Source organism: Aphelocoma coerulescens, chromosome 1 (assembly GCF_041296385.1).
Source record: "Aphelocoma coerulescens isolate FSJ_1873_10779 chromosome 1, UR_Acoe_1.0, whole genome shotgun sequence".
NCBI lineage: Eukaryota > Metazoa > Chordata > Aves > Passeriformes > Corvidae > Aphelocoma > Aphelocoma coerulescens.
Genome location: NC_091013.1, coordinates 2,633,932 through 2,651,005, shown reverse-complemented (window position 1 = coordinate 2,651,005; position 17,074 = coordinate 2,633,932). Strand labels below are relative to the sequence as shown.

At 40.7% G+C, this 17,074-nt stretch overlaps 1 protein-coding gene across 6 annotated transcripts in view; it reads right to left on the bottom strand.

Annotated features, from left to right (window-relative positions):
* Positions 1-17,074, bottom strand: part of TTC3 (tetratricopeptide repeat domain 3) — a 43,211-nt gene that overhangs the window by 1,802 nt on the left and 24,335 nt on the right. For 5 of the 6 annotated variants that reach the window (XM_069010515.1, XM_069010777.1, XM_069010688.1 and 2 more), the window contains 23 exons: positions 16,808-16,930; positions 16,565-16,666; positions 15,654-15,746; positions 15,212-15,276; positions 14,482-14,618; positions 13,618-13,932; positions 12,714-12,977; positions 12,451-12,497; positions 10,222-10,278; positions 9,095-9,171; positions 8,840-8,986; positions 7,781-8,642; positions 6,629-6,694; positions 6,046-6,195; positions 5,674-5,813; positions 4,955-5,023; positions 4,568-4,664; positions 4,221-4,321; positions 3,681-3,774; positions 3,158-3,256; positions 1,133-1,545; positions 488-608; positions 177-398 (listed from right to left, as the gene is read on the bottom strand). In XM_069010515.1, the coding sequence (XP_068866616.1) occupies positions 177-398; positions 488-608; positions 1,133-1,545; positions 3,158-3,256; positions 3,681-3,774; positions 4,221-4,321; positions 4,568-4,664; positions 4,955-5,023; positions 5,674-5,813; positions 6,046-6,195; positions 6,629-6,694; positions 7,781-8,642; positions 8,840-8,986; positions 9,095-9,171; positions 10,222-10,278; positions 12,451-12,497; positions 12,714-12,977; positions 13,618-13,932; positions 14,482-14,618; positions 15,212-15,276; positions 15,654-15,746; positions 16,565-16,666; positions 16,808-16,930 (3,861 nt within the window). The remainder of the gene's footprint in view (positions 1-176; positions 399-487; positions 609-1,132; positions 1,546-3,157; positions 3,257-3,680; positions 3,775-4,220; positions 4,322-4,567; positions 4,665-4,954; positions 5,024-5,673; positions 5,814-6,045; positions 6,196-6,628; positions 6,695-7,780; positions 8,643-8,839; positions 8,987-9,094; positions 9,172-10,221; positions 10,279-12,450; positions 12,498-12,713; positions 12,978-13,617; positions 13,933-14,481; positions 14,619-15,211; positions 15,277-15,653; positions 15,747-16,564; positions 16,667-16,807; positions 16,931-17,074) is intronic. The other variant, XM_069010603.1, reaches the window with a different exon arrangement.

The following is a 17,074-nucleotide window of genomic DNA, read 5'->3' as shown; positions in this document are numbered from 1 at the left end:
ATATAAAAACCATCAGCAATTAACCAGCACTTTCTACTCAATTAACAAGGTCACTGACTTTAACCAAGTCTCTTTAGGTTTTTGTACACAAAATAAACAAAGCAGTTCTTTTTTTTCCTGGATTATTTCACGTCCTGTACAAAGCAACAACTCCATAGAAACAGTGGGAAACTTACAGCGTTGTCCTGCTTTTTCCATTTGGCTTTAGGTATTGCTCCAGCATTTCCCCAGGGCTGCAGGTTTGGCTGAGGGGGGTTTTTAGTGGAGCTGTTTTTAGGGGCAGGGGCTGCCCGGGGGGAGCCGGGAGCGATTCCTTCCGCAGGCCCTTCCCGGCTCCGCGCTGCCGCCGGGGGAGCAGAGTCCAGGGAATGCACGGCTCTGCCTGCTGGAGGTGGTGCCTGCACAGGGATACAAAGGAATTGTGTTCCTGGGGGCTCTGCTGCTCTGCTTCCCATGGGGGGAAGGGGAGCAGCTCCAGCCCCAGTACCTTGAGCCGCTGGTCCAGGATGAGCTCCGTGACCCGTCTGAGGATTTCCTCCGGGCTCAGGCCTGCCAGGGTGTTCCCATTTCTCCTCTGCGTGTCCCTGATGAAGCCAGTGAGGTCTGAGCTGGAGGGACAGGAAAGGCAGGGTCAGAGATGGCATCTGGGGGGCACTGCAGGCTCTGTGATCCCAGCAGGATCAAAAGACACCAACTTTTCCCATGAACTGATGCAGGTTCCTGCTCCCAATAACTCTCAGTAACCAGGATCAAACCCCTAAACATAAACAATCACCAGAATCATGGAATTGTTTGGGTTGGGAGAGACCTTAAAGCTCATCCAGTGCCACATGGGCAGGGACACCTCCCACTGTCCCAGGCTGCTCCAAGCCCCAATGTCCAGCCTGGCCTTGGGCACTGCCAGGGATCCAGGGGCAGCCCCAGCTGCTCTGGGCACCCTGTGCCAGGGCCTGCCCACCCTCCCAGGGAACAATTCCTGCCCAATCTCCCATCTAACCCTGCTCTCTGGCAGTTAAAAGCCATTCCCTGGCTCCTGTCCCTCCACCCCCTGTCAGCAGAATAAAATCAATTCCTCTTGCACTTCATCCCTGGCTGTTCAGACCGTGTTTCACAGCACTCCTTCAATCCATACCTGCTGTAGTTTGGGAATATACTCTGGAGTTGGGCAATAATATTTTCAATGGCTTTTGGAAGCTTTTTGTCGTTTGGAATTCCAGAAGGCCTCGGCTGCAGAGCTGAGGGATCTTGGTGGGCCTGGCTGGCCTGGACATGCTGGGTGTTACTCCCAGAAATCCCTGATGGGCAGGATGGTGAGAGTTTATTGGAATGTGATCCCTCTGGAGCTTTGGGATGCGTTTTCCCAGCTGCAGAAGAACCCTCAGAGGTGGCAGGTGCTGGCTTAGCTCCAGTCTGTGCTTGGAGTGAAGGTTGGGCTGGAGCTTTTCCATCAGAACTCGAAAATGCAGGAAGGGGACTGGGATGAGCGGATGCCGAGCAATAGGTGACAATGGCAGGATCACACATGGGAGGTCTGCCTGGTATTGTCTAGGAAACAAACACATTTCACAGGAAAAACAGTGACTGAAACAAATCAAGTTGAACTCTGGAATATTTGCAGTCTGAATTGTGACAGGTTTGGCTGTACCCAGGACCTGGAAGGTCACAGCAATTTATATTAAGAACTCCCTAAGATCAGGGCAGGTGTCTGACCCCGTGATTATTTCTCTTCTCAAAGGTCACTGTGGGTTACTGCAGGAAAAATAAATTCCAAATGCAGAACAAGGGGCTCAGAAGTTGCTTTTCCCCAATAAATTGGTGGTGATTAAGTTGTCTCCATATTCTGTGTCAATAAATAGAAAGGACAGACCTAAAAATAAGTGGGGAATTATGCAGGAGAGGAACGTGCAGAAGCCCAGAAAAAGTGCAATAACAATCTCAAATATTAGAACAGAGCCCTGAATCTAAATTATACCCAGAACAATAACAAAAAAAAACAACCAAAAAAACAAACAAACCAATAAACCCCAAGATTTTCTGCAGAGAAAAAATAATATATATTAAAAAAATACATCTAAAAAGGACCAATCAGAGGGTTCAGAAGAAACTGCTGAGATTTGAGCAAGGCATTGGTGGAGCTGTTGGCCCATGAGAAAACCTCTGTGAACAGGATTTCCTGGGGCTGCTCTCATTCCAGATGCATTCCCATAAATGGCTCTGCTCCACCTCATTCCTGACACACTGGGCTGGGAGCTGAGGTTGGTGTTTGTAATCAGTGACACACGGTGCTGTAGGAATTCCTTCAGGGAAGTTTCCCCATGGAAAAGGTGCTCAGGCCTTGGCAGGGGCTGCCCAGGGAGGTTTGGAGTGCCCATCCCTGGAGGTGTCCCAGGAAGGGCTGGAGGTGGCACTCAGTGCTCTGGGCTGGGGACAAGGTGGGCATCGGGCACAGCTGGGCCTCCATGGGCTGGGAGGGATTTTCCAACCTCAGGGATCCTGGGATTCTGCATAGTGGGGCTTGTCCTGATGGATTCTGGGGCTGTTCAACCTGGAGAAGAGAATGCTCCAGAGAGCCCCTTCCAGTGCCTAAAGAAGCTCCTGGAGAGCTGGAGAGGGACTCGGGACAAAGGATGGAGGGACAGGACACAGGGAATGGCCTTGAGATGGAGGAAGACAGGGTTAGATGGGATATTGGGCAGGAATGTTTCCCTGGGAGGGTGGGCAGGCCCTGGCACAGGGTGCCCAGAGCAGCTGGGGCTGCCCCTGGATCCCTGGCAGTGCCCAAGGCCAGGCTGGACATTGGGGCTTGGAGCAGCCTGGCACAGTGGGAGGTGTCCCTGCCATGGGGCTGGATGGGCTTTAAGGTCCCTCCCAACCCAACCCATTCTGGAATCCCAAGATTTTGGTGCTACAGGAACCCCACTGAGTACAAAACTCAGTGAGGAATCAACTTTGAACAGCTTGAGCCTCTCACAGGAGTTGGGAATGTGCTGCTCCCTGGCCATCCCCAGGCTCATCTCCATCCCCTTTTCCTCTGGAGCTGGGATTTTGTGTGTCCAAGGCTGCACATTCCAGTTCTCCCTGGACACCTCCCACCACTGCCAGCCACGCTGAGGGACATTCCAAGCACTGGAACTGCTGTGGAAGGTGGGATACTCACAAGAACTCCCTGAGGATAAGGAACATCCACGATTTCCACTTTACTGAGGCAGTTCCGGGCACCGTTTTTCACCAGCTCAATTTTTTCATCATACTCAGCCTGCAGAAGGAAAACCAACCAAGCAACCATCATCTTCCTCCACATCAGCATCCACAGAGCTCCCTCTTCCTTAAAAATCACATTTTACTTCGGAATTTCTCAGAGAGTTCCCTGTTGGGGTTTTTTTTAAGAGGTTCCTTGGATTTCTAAAGGTCACGAACCCAAAACACCAGATTTGTTCATGTGGGATGCAATGTTGAAACAAGTGTATAAAGGACAGATTTCTGCCTTTAAAAAGTGAAATATATCCACTAGAAATTAACAACCTGGACTCCAAACTGTCTCTTTCTTTTGTAATTAAAAAAATTCCCCTCAGCATTTGGAGGACAAGCTGTTGGTGTTTTAAAAAAGGAATGCAACGTCATTAAATGTTTTCATTTCCAAAGTTCAACTTAAAAGCTTGTGGAGAGAAATGAAGTTTTACCTTGACTTTTTCCAGCTGTTTCTTGACATTTGCAATAAATATTTCCCAGGAATCAATCTGGGACTTCAACAGAGGAGCTGCTGAAGCTGAGCTGCTGAAATATTGAGGATTTGCAGTTAAACTCCAACATTCCCATAATTTTTGAGACCAGTAGTGTTGTCCCAATAGTTCCTCCCTCAGCAATTAATCCCAGTTAGTTTTCAAGGGGTTTCAGGTTAAAATCAGTTACACTGCAGCTCTTTTCCAGGGATAACTGGAATTATTATTACCACAATAATCTGATTTTCCCAGCTCAGAAAGACACAAGGATAAGGATGAAACTCAATTTCCAGCTGAATTTTGATTGGGGAAATACTATATACCCCCAATCCTGTGCACATTTATATTAATATTATAATTAATACTTTTTATACATATTGTATATTTTACACAATTATGTAACAAAATAAAAATTATTTTATATAATAATACAATATAAGGATTAGAAAATATTAATTAACGACCAGGAGTAGTGGAATTCCTGGTGGGAACTCCCAGTACCTGCTCAGTGCCTTCAGCATCCTGAGATTTCCTTCTGCCTTGGCAATGGTGCCTTTGAGCTTCCAGATTTCAGTTTCCTTCCAGGTCTGGAGCACTGAGACCTGGAACCAAACAAAAAATGACAAAAAAAAAAAGGGGATAAAACCTTGAACTGGATTTTAATAGGAATTTGAACAAGAGTTTGGTGGTTTGAAGTGCACACGCAGTCCCTACAGGGAGGAATTTCAAGTGGAATTTCCATCCCTGGCACTTCCAACATTTTTGGTATCATTTTTCCACCTCCAATCAGCACAAACGACCCCAGCTCTTAAAAAAAAAAAGGTTTTAAGGATTTTTTTTGTTTGTACCTCTGCTTTAACAGCTCTTTTCTCACACTCCTGGCTGTTATCTTGACTCTTTTTTATCAGCTCTTCCAATTTTCCTTTCTCACTAGCAAATTTATTACTGTGAAAGAAACAGAAGGGAAGTATTTGAGTAACAGTCACAGCAGAGCAGTATTTAAAATTTATGCCATTTTAGAGATTTTTTTACAGCTACTCAGTGTCATGTAATCAAGGGAAATGTATGAGAATATGATTTTTATTCTTCTAAATATTAATATTTACTCATGGTAAGTAAAAGCAAACTAACTCAGAGTAAGAAATATGTGTTAAAAGTGCTTTATATTCCCCATAGCCTTTACCCAGAGTGAAGCAGAACAATGTAAATATTGCTGAAAGGGACATGAGTTTTACCTGGTCTCCAGAAATGTATTTAAACACACATTATATTGCTTTTCCTTGTCATCAATGGTCTTCAAATACCTACAGGAATCAAACATTTATTAAGCTTGTTGTGACAAAGGTTTATTGGCAAATCTGGTACATGTTCCTCTATAACCACCAGGACAATCTGTAGCTTTTAGATGCTGTTTGATATCACAGGAATTATGGAATTTCCAGCCCTGGAAGTGCCCCAGGCCAGGCTGGAGAAGCCAAGGATAGTGGAAGGGGCTGGAATCAGATGGTCTTTAAAGTCCCTTCCTACCCAAACTATTCAGGGATTCTACTCTAAATACATTTAAATTTATTCCTAACAAATCAGTCATTAATATAAAAACTGGCTGATGATTTTTCAAGAGAGATTTGGCCCAAACTACTTAAGATAAAACAAAGGCATTCAAAGTCTGGGCTCTGTAAACTGAGAGGACATGAAAATACAGCAGGAATTGTCAAATCTGGTTAGAAGAATTATTGCTAAGTGGGTTTCATCAGTTATCTAAAAGCTAATTTAGATGTTTACCTGTAGTTTGCCAAGAAATACAAAATAAGGAAGTGGCCATGCCCATATTTCAGCCTAATACTGGGAGAAAATGTCTGGCTGGTTTCACAGCCAAGGATTAAATTTCCTTTAAAGATTTCTGAAGTCTTTAGACTGTCAGAAGGAGGGGATGCAAATCTATTTCCAATCATACCTCTCACTGGTGTCTGAGTGTTTTTTAGCTGTGCTCCTCAGTGCTTTTAAGTTCTCCCGATTTTCCTTCTTCTCCTGCTGCCATTTCTTCATTTGTGTTTCTGAGTCTTGGTGGAACCAATCCAGCTCGTTCTGGGAGACCTGGAGGCAGGAAAGAAGAGAACTTTTATTTCTGAAAAGAGTGGTTTATTCAAAGAAAAGTTGGAGCAGACTGAGGATATTTATGAGCAGTCAGGGAATGCTGGAATGCTTTGGGTGGGAAGGACACCTTCCACTGTCCCAGGCTGCTCCAGGCCCCGTCCAAGCTGCCCTTGGACACTTCCAGGGATCCAGGGGATTCCACAACCTCTGATCCATGGGGGAAAAGCTTTACCTCAGTCTCTTCAATACTTTTTTTCAGGAGCTCTTCCAAAGCCCCAATTTCCTCCACGCTTCTGCTTTGTAACTGCTCAAATTTCTCCTCTGCTTCTTTAAGTTGTTCCTTTAACACCTGGTGCTCCTTCTCCATGCGCAGAAGATCTCCCTGAAAATTAATCAGTTACAAAAACCAGTTTGATTTACACCTGTTACCAGTTCAAAGGCCACATTTTCTCACTTTTTATCTCCTGGTACAGACATATAAACCTGCCACTGACACCACTCTGAGCTGTCTCTGTGCCCAAAGGGAATACTGAAATCCAGGTTTTGAGAGAGGAAATAGCATTTCCCTGAAACATTCAACATCTGAAGAGCCACAGAACAAAGCCATCAGAACAAAGCTCAAAAATCATCTCCTTGTGGGGCTGGGTGATGTTTCCAAGAACATCACAGAACACAAACAGCCAAACAACCCAAACCACAAAATATCTGTTAAAACCTGTTGTTTTCAGAGAATTCTTATTTCTTCACTATTCAGTTTCTGGGCATTCCTTTAATCTCCTTCAGGAGAAATGCAAACCAAGATGCAGGGAACTTACTTGTTGATTTTCATATGGATGGAAAGGCAAAGTATTGGTTTCCCTATCAGCAACTTCCTGGTTTACCTAGAACACAAAAAAAATATTGAGAGTTGATTAAAAAGCTTCTCTCAGCTCACAGATGAGCTGCCCTGGCTTGGAGCTTTTGCACCTCCCCTATGGTTTTACAAATCCAGCTCTAATCCAGGTCTATAAATGATGTAGGGAAACATTGTGGAGCTGTTTCTGCAAGGGTTTTTTTTTAATCTTTCCCTGATTTCATTCACCACAAGCAATTCCAAGCAGTTCTGTCAGTCTTTAAACAAAGCCATGCTCTAAATGTCTGAAAATTCAAGATTTGCAGGAATTGTCTCACTCTCCTGTCAGGGAGTTGTAGAGAGTGAGAAGGTCCCCCCTGAGCCTCCTCTTCTCCACAAATCCAAATCCTTGGATGTTGTGGAAGTGAAAACAAATCCCTGAACTAATCACAAAAGGAAAAATAACGTCACAGCAGAAGGACTTGGCTTCCTCTCTAAAGTGAAGCTGAAACTGCTGTGCAGCAGCTCTGAGACACCCAGGGAAAAGAGCTGCAAAAACTTCAGGCTGAACAAAATTCAGTGACCAGCTCTGAAGAATCACAAATGAAAAATGAATCCTCACAGAAAGTGGCAGCAACTTAAACAGAAAGTTCTCAGGAATCATGGAATGGTTTGGGTGGGGAGGGACCTCAAAGCCCATCCAGCCCCACCCCTGCCATGGGCAGGGACACCTCCCACTGTGCCAGGCTGCTCCCAGCCCCAATGTCCAGCCTGGCCTTGGGCACTGCCAGGGATCCAGGGGCAGCCCCAGCTGCTCTGGGCACCCTGTGCCAGGGCCTGCCCACCCTCCCGGGGAACAATTCCTGCCCAATCTCCCATCCAGCCCTGCCCTCTGGCACTGGGAAGCCATTCCCTGGCTCCTGGCCCTCCAGCCCTTGGCAATTGTCTCTCTCCAGCTTTCCTGCAGCTCCTTCAGGCCCTGCAAGGCCACCCTGAGCTCACCCCAAAGCTTCTCCTCTCCAGGCTGAACAATCCCAGCTCTGGCAGCCTTTCCTCCCAGCAGAGCTGCTCCATCCCTCTGCTCATCCTGGTGGCCCTAAAATCTCTCCAGCATTGTTCTCTTCCCATTCCTTACCTGAACAGCCACCATCCTTGTGTGAGGATTGCTTGTCAGCCCAGGTTTATTCCTCCTTCCCATTTCTTTCTTAACCTGTTTATCCTGTTCAGCTTCACCAGAACCATTTGGAAAAGCAGAATCCTCCTTATCAGAGTTCTCCAAGTGGCCCGAAAGGCCTTTGTACTCCTGGATTTCAGCTGGCACAAACCCTCCAGGGATGTATTTCCTATGTGAAATTGCTGATTCCTGACTATCCTGACGAGCTGCAGGATCAGCATAAATATATTGAGGTTGAGCCAGGGCAGAAGGCACAGGCAATATCCCATATTGATAACCCCAGGAGCTCTGAGGCAAGAACACAGCAGGCCCTTGGGACTCAAAGCCCTTTAGTAAAACACCTGGAAACAGCGACTCATTTTCCATGGAATAAACACCCTCGTTCTCCAGAGGACTCCCAGGTGTGCAGGAAGCAGGGAAAGAACAGGGCAAATGCTGTGGAGTCTCATAATCTGTTAAATTAGCAGGTGCTGATAAAGGGGGTTCCAAAGGGTACGACAGCGGCTTGAATTCCTCAGCATAGGGATTCAACTGCAGCTTGCTCTGGGAGGAATTCCCTGGGAATTCCCCACCTATATAATTTTCCTCTTTATTTCCAGTCTCATTTCTGCTTGGATTTCCTTCCAAAAGGACTGAGTGCTTCCTTAATCCAATCAGATTATCCACCATAATGAAACGAAGGGATTTCAGCAGGAAGGGTTCCAGGCCCCCTTCATCTTCCACCACCTTCCGAGTTTCCTCAGGGAAATTTTCATATTCTCCAACCAGTAACTTATTATTAATTTCCAGAGGGCCGTGTTCTTCCAAGATTTGAGAGAAATAACTTGGGGAAAAAAAGAGAATTGTTATTATTAATCGAAGTTTTTCAATGTAATCCTGAAATTCTATTTCACAAACATCAATCCAACTCCTTCCTGGCCCCACCAGACCCCCAGGATTCCAATTAATCCAAAAAATTATTATAATAATGAAGTAAAATGTAACCCCCTGAAGCTGCTGAGCCCAGGAATTTATACTCACTCATATAAATTCTCACTGATTGGATCTGGATTATTATTAATTTGATAATTGTTACTATTTGAAACATTATAGAGAGCTTCAAATTGGTCCAGTTGCTCCTGGAGATATTCTGGGATTACAAATGGTTCATTGGTAAAATCTCTGTACCTTAAAAATCAGCAGAAAAAAATAAAGTTAACCCAGCCTTGGTGTTTGTAAGGGATTCTTCTCCAGAACTCTGGAGTTTGGGCAAGAAAAGCAGAATAAAATACTCACAAATTATTTTCTTCTATAAATATCTTCTCTTCTTCTCGTGGTGCTGTACTAACTCCACTGGATAATACTAAAATAGACTAATTGAAAACAGATTTCTTTTAGCTTTTACCTCACCAAAAAGCCTGTGGAAAATAATCCACTGCAAAGACCAGGAGTAAGTTATTTACACTGAATTTTGTCCTATAAATTCATCATGGCCACCATGAACTGCAAAATTCCCAGGTAAAACTATCCGTGCTAAGCCACAGCAAGAAAGTTTTTCATTTAAAATTACTCATTTCTTCTTCAGAACTTATTTAGGAAAAAGAAACTGGGATATTCAGCCCCAAATCCCTCTTTTTTTACCAATTTCATCAACATTTAATCAAACTTTCTTTTACATCTGAAGCTGTAACAACTTTATCTCAAGCAGGAGTTATCCCTAATTCCACATGCTTTGATGTGACATTGATTATTGTCTACACCACTACAGACATTTCAATTGTCTTAATTTTTATTATCTAATAATTCAGAAATACAGAAATAAATGCACTGAATTCAGAAAAAAGAAATCCTGGCTGACGAGAAGAGGAGAAAAATCTAAAGTTTCCTCTTGAAATTCTAGAAAAATGATTAAAAGCTGGGGGCACGAGGCTGGACCTGAGGCTTTGAATAAAGCAAAATCCTCCAAAAGGCAGCATAAGACTCAGGCAGAATAATATTCCAATAAAATCTATAAAATAATGAATCATTAATAACATTTCTGAGCATTACAGGGAACTTTGGCACTGAACTCCCATCTTCCCACGTGGCAAACTGAGATCACAACAATAATTCAGGATTAGGCCAGTGCAAGGTGACTCCAGTCAGAGCCAAACTGAGTCCAAATAAGTTTAAAAATAGCTTTTATCCTGATGCATTTTAACAAAATTACACACTTGGAGTCTTCACAGCTTAATTTTACTTCAGGAAAAGCTACTTCACTAAGGAGTCTCCTCATGGTATTGAGGAAAACAGGCCCTGTCCACCTGAATGCCAGAAATTCTAAAAAAAAAAAGCAATTTTTAGGATTTTTGGGTGGGTTTTTAGTATTACAAAGTGCTCTCTGCTTGGTAACATCTGTTTTAGCAGCTTCAAAAGCTACTGACCTTTGAATCTTTCAAATTCTTCTTCCTGTTTTTGTTTTTAACTTTGATTTCATTATTCTGAAACAAAAAAATGAAACGAAGTCACAGCAAAAGTTGCTTCAGTTTTCCAAGCTCCACAAAGATGAATTAATTGGAATTAATTCTTTAACAGAACAGTCATTACTCACAGGAGGTTTGAGGCTGTAACACTGAAATAAAAGTGGTTTTATCATCAAGGTTTTCATTTCATCCTTGGGTTGTCCCAATTCATGAAATGAAAAAGCAAAAAAAACCCTGCATTTTATTAATGTGTGCATTAAAATCTGTATTTTATTAACGTGTACATTAAAAATTCTGATTTTTCTTAATATGTACATTAAGAATTCTGCATTTTACTAATGTGTACATTAAAAAGTCTGCATTTTATTAGTGTGTACATTTAAAATTCTGCATTTTATTAATGTGCACATTAAAAATCTGCATTTTATTAACGTGTACATTAAATAATCTGCATTTTATTAATGAGTGCATTTTAAAATCTGCATTTTATTAACGTGTACATTAAAAATTCTGATTTTTCTTAATATGTACATTAAGAATTCTGCATTTTACTAATGTGTACATTAAAAATGTTTATTTTATCAATATGTACATTAAAAATCTGCATTTCATTAACGTGTGCATTTTAAAAATCTACATTTTATTAATGTTTACATTAAAAATCTGCATTTTATTAACATGTACACTAAAAATTCTGATTTTTATTAATATGTACATTAAGAATTCTGCATTTTATTAACGTGTACATTTTAAAATTTGCATTTTATTAACGTGCACATTTAAAAATCTGCATTTTATTAATGTGCACATTTAAAAATTCTGCATTTTATTACTGTGCACATTTGAAATTCTGCATTTTACTAATGTGTACATTAAAAATCTTTATTTTATCAATGTGTACATTAAAAATCTGCATTTCATTAACGTGTGCATTTTAAAAATCTACATTTTATTAACGTTTACATTAAAAAATCTATTTTTATTAATGTGCACGTTTAAAATTCTGCATTTTATTAACGTTTACATTAAAAATCTGCATTTTATTAACATGTACACTAAAAATTCTGATTTTGATTAATATGTACATTAAGAATTCTGCATTTTATTAACGTGTACATTTTAAAAATCTGCATTTTACTAATGTGCACATTTGAAATTCTGCATTTTACTAACGTGTACATTAAAAATCTTTATTTTATCAATGTGTACATTAAAAATCTGCATTTCATTAACGTGTACATTTTAAAAATCTGCATTTTATTAATGTGCACATTAGAAATCTGCATTTCATTACTGTGCACATTTGAAATTCTGCATTTTACTAACGTGTACATTAAAAATCTTTATTTTATCAACGTGTACATTTAAAATTCTGAATTTTATTAACGTGTACATTAAAAAATCTGATTTTTATTAACGTGTGCATTTAAAATTCTGCATTTTATTAACGTGTGCATTTAAAAAATCTGCATTTTATTAACGTGTATATTAAAAATTCTGATTTTTATTAACGTGTATATTAAAAATTCTGATTTTTATTAACGTGTACATTTAAAAATTCTGATTTTTATTAATATGTACATTAAGAATTCTGCATTTTATTACTGTGCACATTTAAAATTCTGCATTTTACTAATGGGTACATTAAAAATATTAATGTTTACATTTGAAATTCTGCATTTTATTAACGTGTACATTAAATAATCTGCATTTTATTAATGTGTGCATTAAAACTTCTGCATTTTATTAATGTGTGCATTTTTAAATTTGCATTTTATTAACGTTTACATTTTAAAAGCTGCATTTTATTAGTATGTAAATTAATTACCTCTAAAGCTTATATTCTGACTCAAAAGTAAATCCTGGATTTGTAAAGGTAAATTTAACTGCAGACAAGAACTTTAAATGTTGAGTGCCTCAAACACAGAATTAACTGAAATACAGAAAATATTTCTGCCAGCTGCGATGGATTTTAATGATGACACCAATCACAAAGTGATTCAGAATGAGGCACACTTTAATAATTATTATTAACTAATGCAAATATCAACTAATTTAAGAAAAGGGAGTTAAAACAAGAGATTAAATCTCTATTAAGTCTGAAGGATGAAGCTGCAAAAGATTTCCTTTTCTAAAATACCAAAAAACTTCTTTCTGAGCTGAGACCAAACACAAATGCAGTTCACTTACTGATAAATTTTCATTTCCTTGCTTCTTTAATATAATGGTCGGGTCAGCTGTTGGAAGGAGAAGAGTCATGGTGATTGATGGAAATAACAATATTTCATCTCATTTACAATTTAACTGTGAAATCCCAGCAATTATTGTGATAATCCTTTCTCCACCACCACCACAGCAGCTCCAAAACTGCAGCTGCAGAACTTTTTCTGTTCAAAACTGAGCAATAAATGTGAATTTTTTACTGGCAATGTTTGATCCCTTTGCCTACTCACCCATTTTATCAAAGAATTCATCTAAAGCTTGATGGAGGCCTGGGAAATGTGCTCTGTTTTCTTCTAAAAGCCATATAAAACATCGGGTTTTCTCTAGGGGGGGTTTGAGGAAATAATCCCAAATCTCTTGCTTTTCACCATCAGCTGCCACATAATCAAATTTACTGCCATATTTCTGGTTCCACAGTGGGATTAAAATAGAAAGGTCAAGCTCTTGCAGAACTTGGCCATATTGAAGGAGGAAGTTCTTTGTAGCTGTCAGACCTGAAAGAGATGGAAAAATCCCAATGTTTCGTTCCAGCTTTAAATTTTTAGTGCTTAAAATGCAATAGTCCTCTTCAAAAGGGGAAGAGTTTGGTCAAGAAATTAAATAGACAGATGATGTCAAAGCTTTTGTGCCTCGAAAATGCAAACAACAAAAATGAGAAATGGGGTTGGTATAAATTCTACTCTCACCAATTATCATTTGTATAATAATATTTGTATGTTATTATGAATTCTTGGAAGGATATGGATGTGATAGAGCAGAATGAAGAACCCCAAACCCGAAATTCCACCTTCCTGCAAGTACAAACCCAACAGGAAACTGCAGAGCACCAACATGAAATTATTTCCAAGTTTAATGGCAAAACCCCACCATTATTTACTCTCCAAAACCAGATTAATTTCCAAATCTCAGCACTGAAGCCCGTTCTGGAATTTTAAATTAAATCTGTTCCATTTTCTCCTCCCTGCATGGCCCAAGCCCTGCAGAGCCCCCCTGTGCCACCCAGGCTGGATCTCCCTCTCTAGAACGAGGGAAAGGAAAAGGAGGAGAAGTTTCATTTTGCTGTTTAAAATAAGGGAAAGTGGAAAAGAGGGAATTCCTCCTCTCCTGTGCTGCTGCTGCTGCCCAGGAACCCACCCAGGTTATCCAGGTGCTTCAGCCACTTGTGCACTTTGGGATCCACCTCTCCCAGCTGGCTCAGCACATGGAGAAACCCCCTGGTCTGCACCCGGGATTTTTCCTGGATTAAGGAGTTGATGAGCTGCTCCAGCAGCTCCTGGGAAGTGCTGCTACTTCTGGAATAGGAGGTGACATCCTCCTGACTGAGCACACCCCACAGCAGTAACTCCTTCAGGAACTTGGCAGCATCAGGAACAGCAGCTTTGAGCTGCTCAGAATTGCGACGGATGTGCTGCAGCACCTGGTCCCCAGTACACAAATACTGGCCATAACCTGGGAAATTAAAAACAGGGAATTAAAAAAAAAACCCCACAAAACGAGCAAGAGTTCATGTCCCTGCCACCATGAAAACCAACTTTCCAAAACAGGTAATTTGGATTCAGTGGTGTTTTGAATGATTTGCTTTAGCACAAGGCTGAAAATTACAGGATTTAAATAATTATAGGGATTTTTACCATAGAGCCTGAGTACTATGAATTTGATCCCAAATTTTTTGTTTAAAGAAATAAACACCTTGCCCAGATTTTAGGATGAGCAGTCCCAATGCCACAGTGACCTGCAGTGGCTCCAAGGATCACAACTGAAGATGAGCCAGAGAAAAGGAGAGAGCCAAGATTGAAAACAAAACAAACAGGGAATAAATGAAGGTGATTTTACAAATCCACAGGGAAGTCAAAATCTCCCAAATTATCAGGGTCTGCCATTGAACAGGGATCCAGAGAACTCCGAGTGTGACGTGTATGGGGTAAAAAAACCTCCAAACCTCCCATTCCTGACGACTTTTTCCATGCAAAAATGAGAATAATCCACATTTGCACACACCCCTGTGCTGACTGTCCTGGGATTGTTCACTTCCCTCCTGGTTTTCCTCAGTTTTCTTTCTGGCAGAATTCCGGGCCTCTTCTCGCGCTCGTTTTCGACGCAGTTTTTTTTCTTGCTTCAGTTTTATCTTCCTAAGACTGAAAAAACCAATTCAGCAGCGAGCCAGACATTAACTGAGATGAAAAGATCACACTGAAAAGTACAAATAGAATGAAAGTGGTCTTCATTTAGAAGCAGAGACCACAAAAGTTCATAAAAATATCCATGGCCTCAAGACGTAACAATTTTTACTCCCATTAAAGGTGTCTGAATTAGGATTGGCTTCAATACTCTTATTCTTAGTCTGTAAGTCAGCATTTTGAGGCAAATATTAACATTTTATTCCCTTCATTTTTAAAAATCTGTTTTGTTTGTCCTCTCAGCCCAATTCCTCATTATTTAAAGGTTACTTGACCAAAAAATTGCAAACTCAGTTATGTGAAAGGTCTGGGTATCAATAACTGCAGCAGCAGCACTAAATAGATTTTTATTTACATTTTCTAAACAGTCAAACCAAATAAATTCTGTGGAACAATTCAAATGCTTTTATAATGGGATCACAACGGATTTTACCAGATTTGTTTGGTTTCTCAGGCCAAGGGCAAGCATAACTTTCCAAAATCTTTGTAAAAAGGCATGAAAATCCCTCCTGCTTTGCTCTGAAATGGGAGTCAAACAGTGCAGATCTTACCTTGAACATTTCTGTTTAATGCAGGCCCTTGGTGGTTCCTTGGGTTTTGGGATTTTTTGTTCAAACTACCGAAAACAAGGGATGAGAGAGGAATTACATTTGGGTTGTGACACAACAAACCCAACACCCATTTCTGCTTCTCTCAGGTCCATTCTGCTCTGGGGAGAATTCATGATCTGGGGAGAATTCTTTATTAATTCTCCATCTTCCTGGGGCTCTGGGGCATTATTCCTGAAGGATTATTGAACTCCAGTCCCCACCCATGAGAATCTCAACACCACAAGGCAATTCCTGCTCCACTAGAACAGGAAATTAATATTCCTAAATAATCACCACATTCTGTAATTAAGGCAGCACAATTTTTTTTTTCAGTTACATTCCCATTTTCCCTTTATCCCCTTAATATTCTAATTATTTTCATATAAAATATGACCATACTTACTTCACATTTTACCAGCCCAGAAGAACTGAAAATAACTATTTTGGAAATAAGGCCTTTACAATCAGGAGTAAAACACATTTCCTTAAGAAAATCCTGCAAGAGAAAAGGACACACACAACAAAGGGATTGAAATCCATACACAATTTATGTCCTCACACAAATTCATTTCTTAATTTGAGGTGATCAAAGTAATTAAAGGAAGCACAATCCTAAACTCTTCCTGGATGCTGGCTGAGAGCTGACTTGGGAAGGGCTGAAAATCAAAAATCATGGAAAATCTGTGGCATCTTTTATTCCCAAAGCTCCCTCCTCCAACTTCCACCCTGTTGGGGCGCTTGATGTGCTGCGAGCATACAAGAGGTTATAGAGATATGGAAAATGACGAGAAGCAGCTTGCAAAGATCAGGATCAAGGCCACCACGTACTTTTGCAGATAGAAGAAGCAGACAAAAGGAAGCTAAGAGGTCTCTAGGGCTTCAGAGCAGGATGTTGTACAGGCTTTTTGGTAGAGGGACAAACCACAAACCTTGCAGAGCTGACAGATAGCAGCCAGCTGTCATATATGTGCTTATTAATAACGAACCAATTGTATTGCACCACATATTGTAATGAACCAATAAGGAATTGCTTGTAGCTCAGCCAGTTTGGCAGCAATACTATAAAAGATGTAGTGGTACAGCAATAAAGCAGAACATATTCACATCATATTGGTGTCATTATTTGTTCCCCACCTCCGGCCGCGGCACCACCCCCAAGAGGCAGATTCCAGAATACTTTTAGGAGTTCCCATGGTGCCTGATGATTTCCCTTCATTTTATCCTGGCTGCTGAATTTTGTGAAATCCCTTCACATATCTCAATATTGGAATCTTGACAAAAATTTAAAAAATTCTGGTCTGGGAGAGGCCTTACCTTATCATTTTTATCACTGTAGCTTGTTGTTTTCAGCTTTTTCCAGCAGCTGATGTGGAACTCCACTCTGCACTGCTGACAGCAAATAACACGTATAAAACCCTAAAAATGAGAAATGGCAGAAATGGAACCAAAACCAAAATCAAACCACAAGAGAAAGCAGAGCTCAGCTTAGATCGTATAAAAAGGGGCAAAAAACACATCAAGTTTTACTTCTCAAACCTTTTCCAACTGAAAATTTACCTTAAAGTCTGGGTCTGTAAAAAATATTTGGATTTTGGAGTAGCCATGGCACTGCTGATATCGACAAACAGCATCTGGCTCTGGAGGGAATTTACATTCCTCAATATAATTCCTTAAAGCCATCTGGAAAACACAGAATTACATGAGACAAACTGCACAGAAATCAGGGAAAGATTCCACTTCTACTCACAAACTCCTGGGGACTGCAGTGAAACACAACTGTCTTGGAAAAGCAGTGACTGATCCCAAAAAAACCAACTCTTTCCT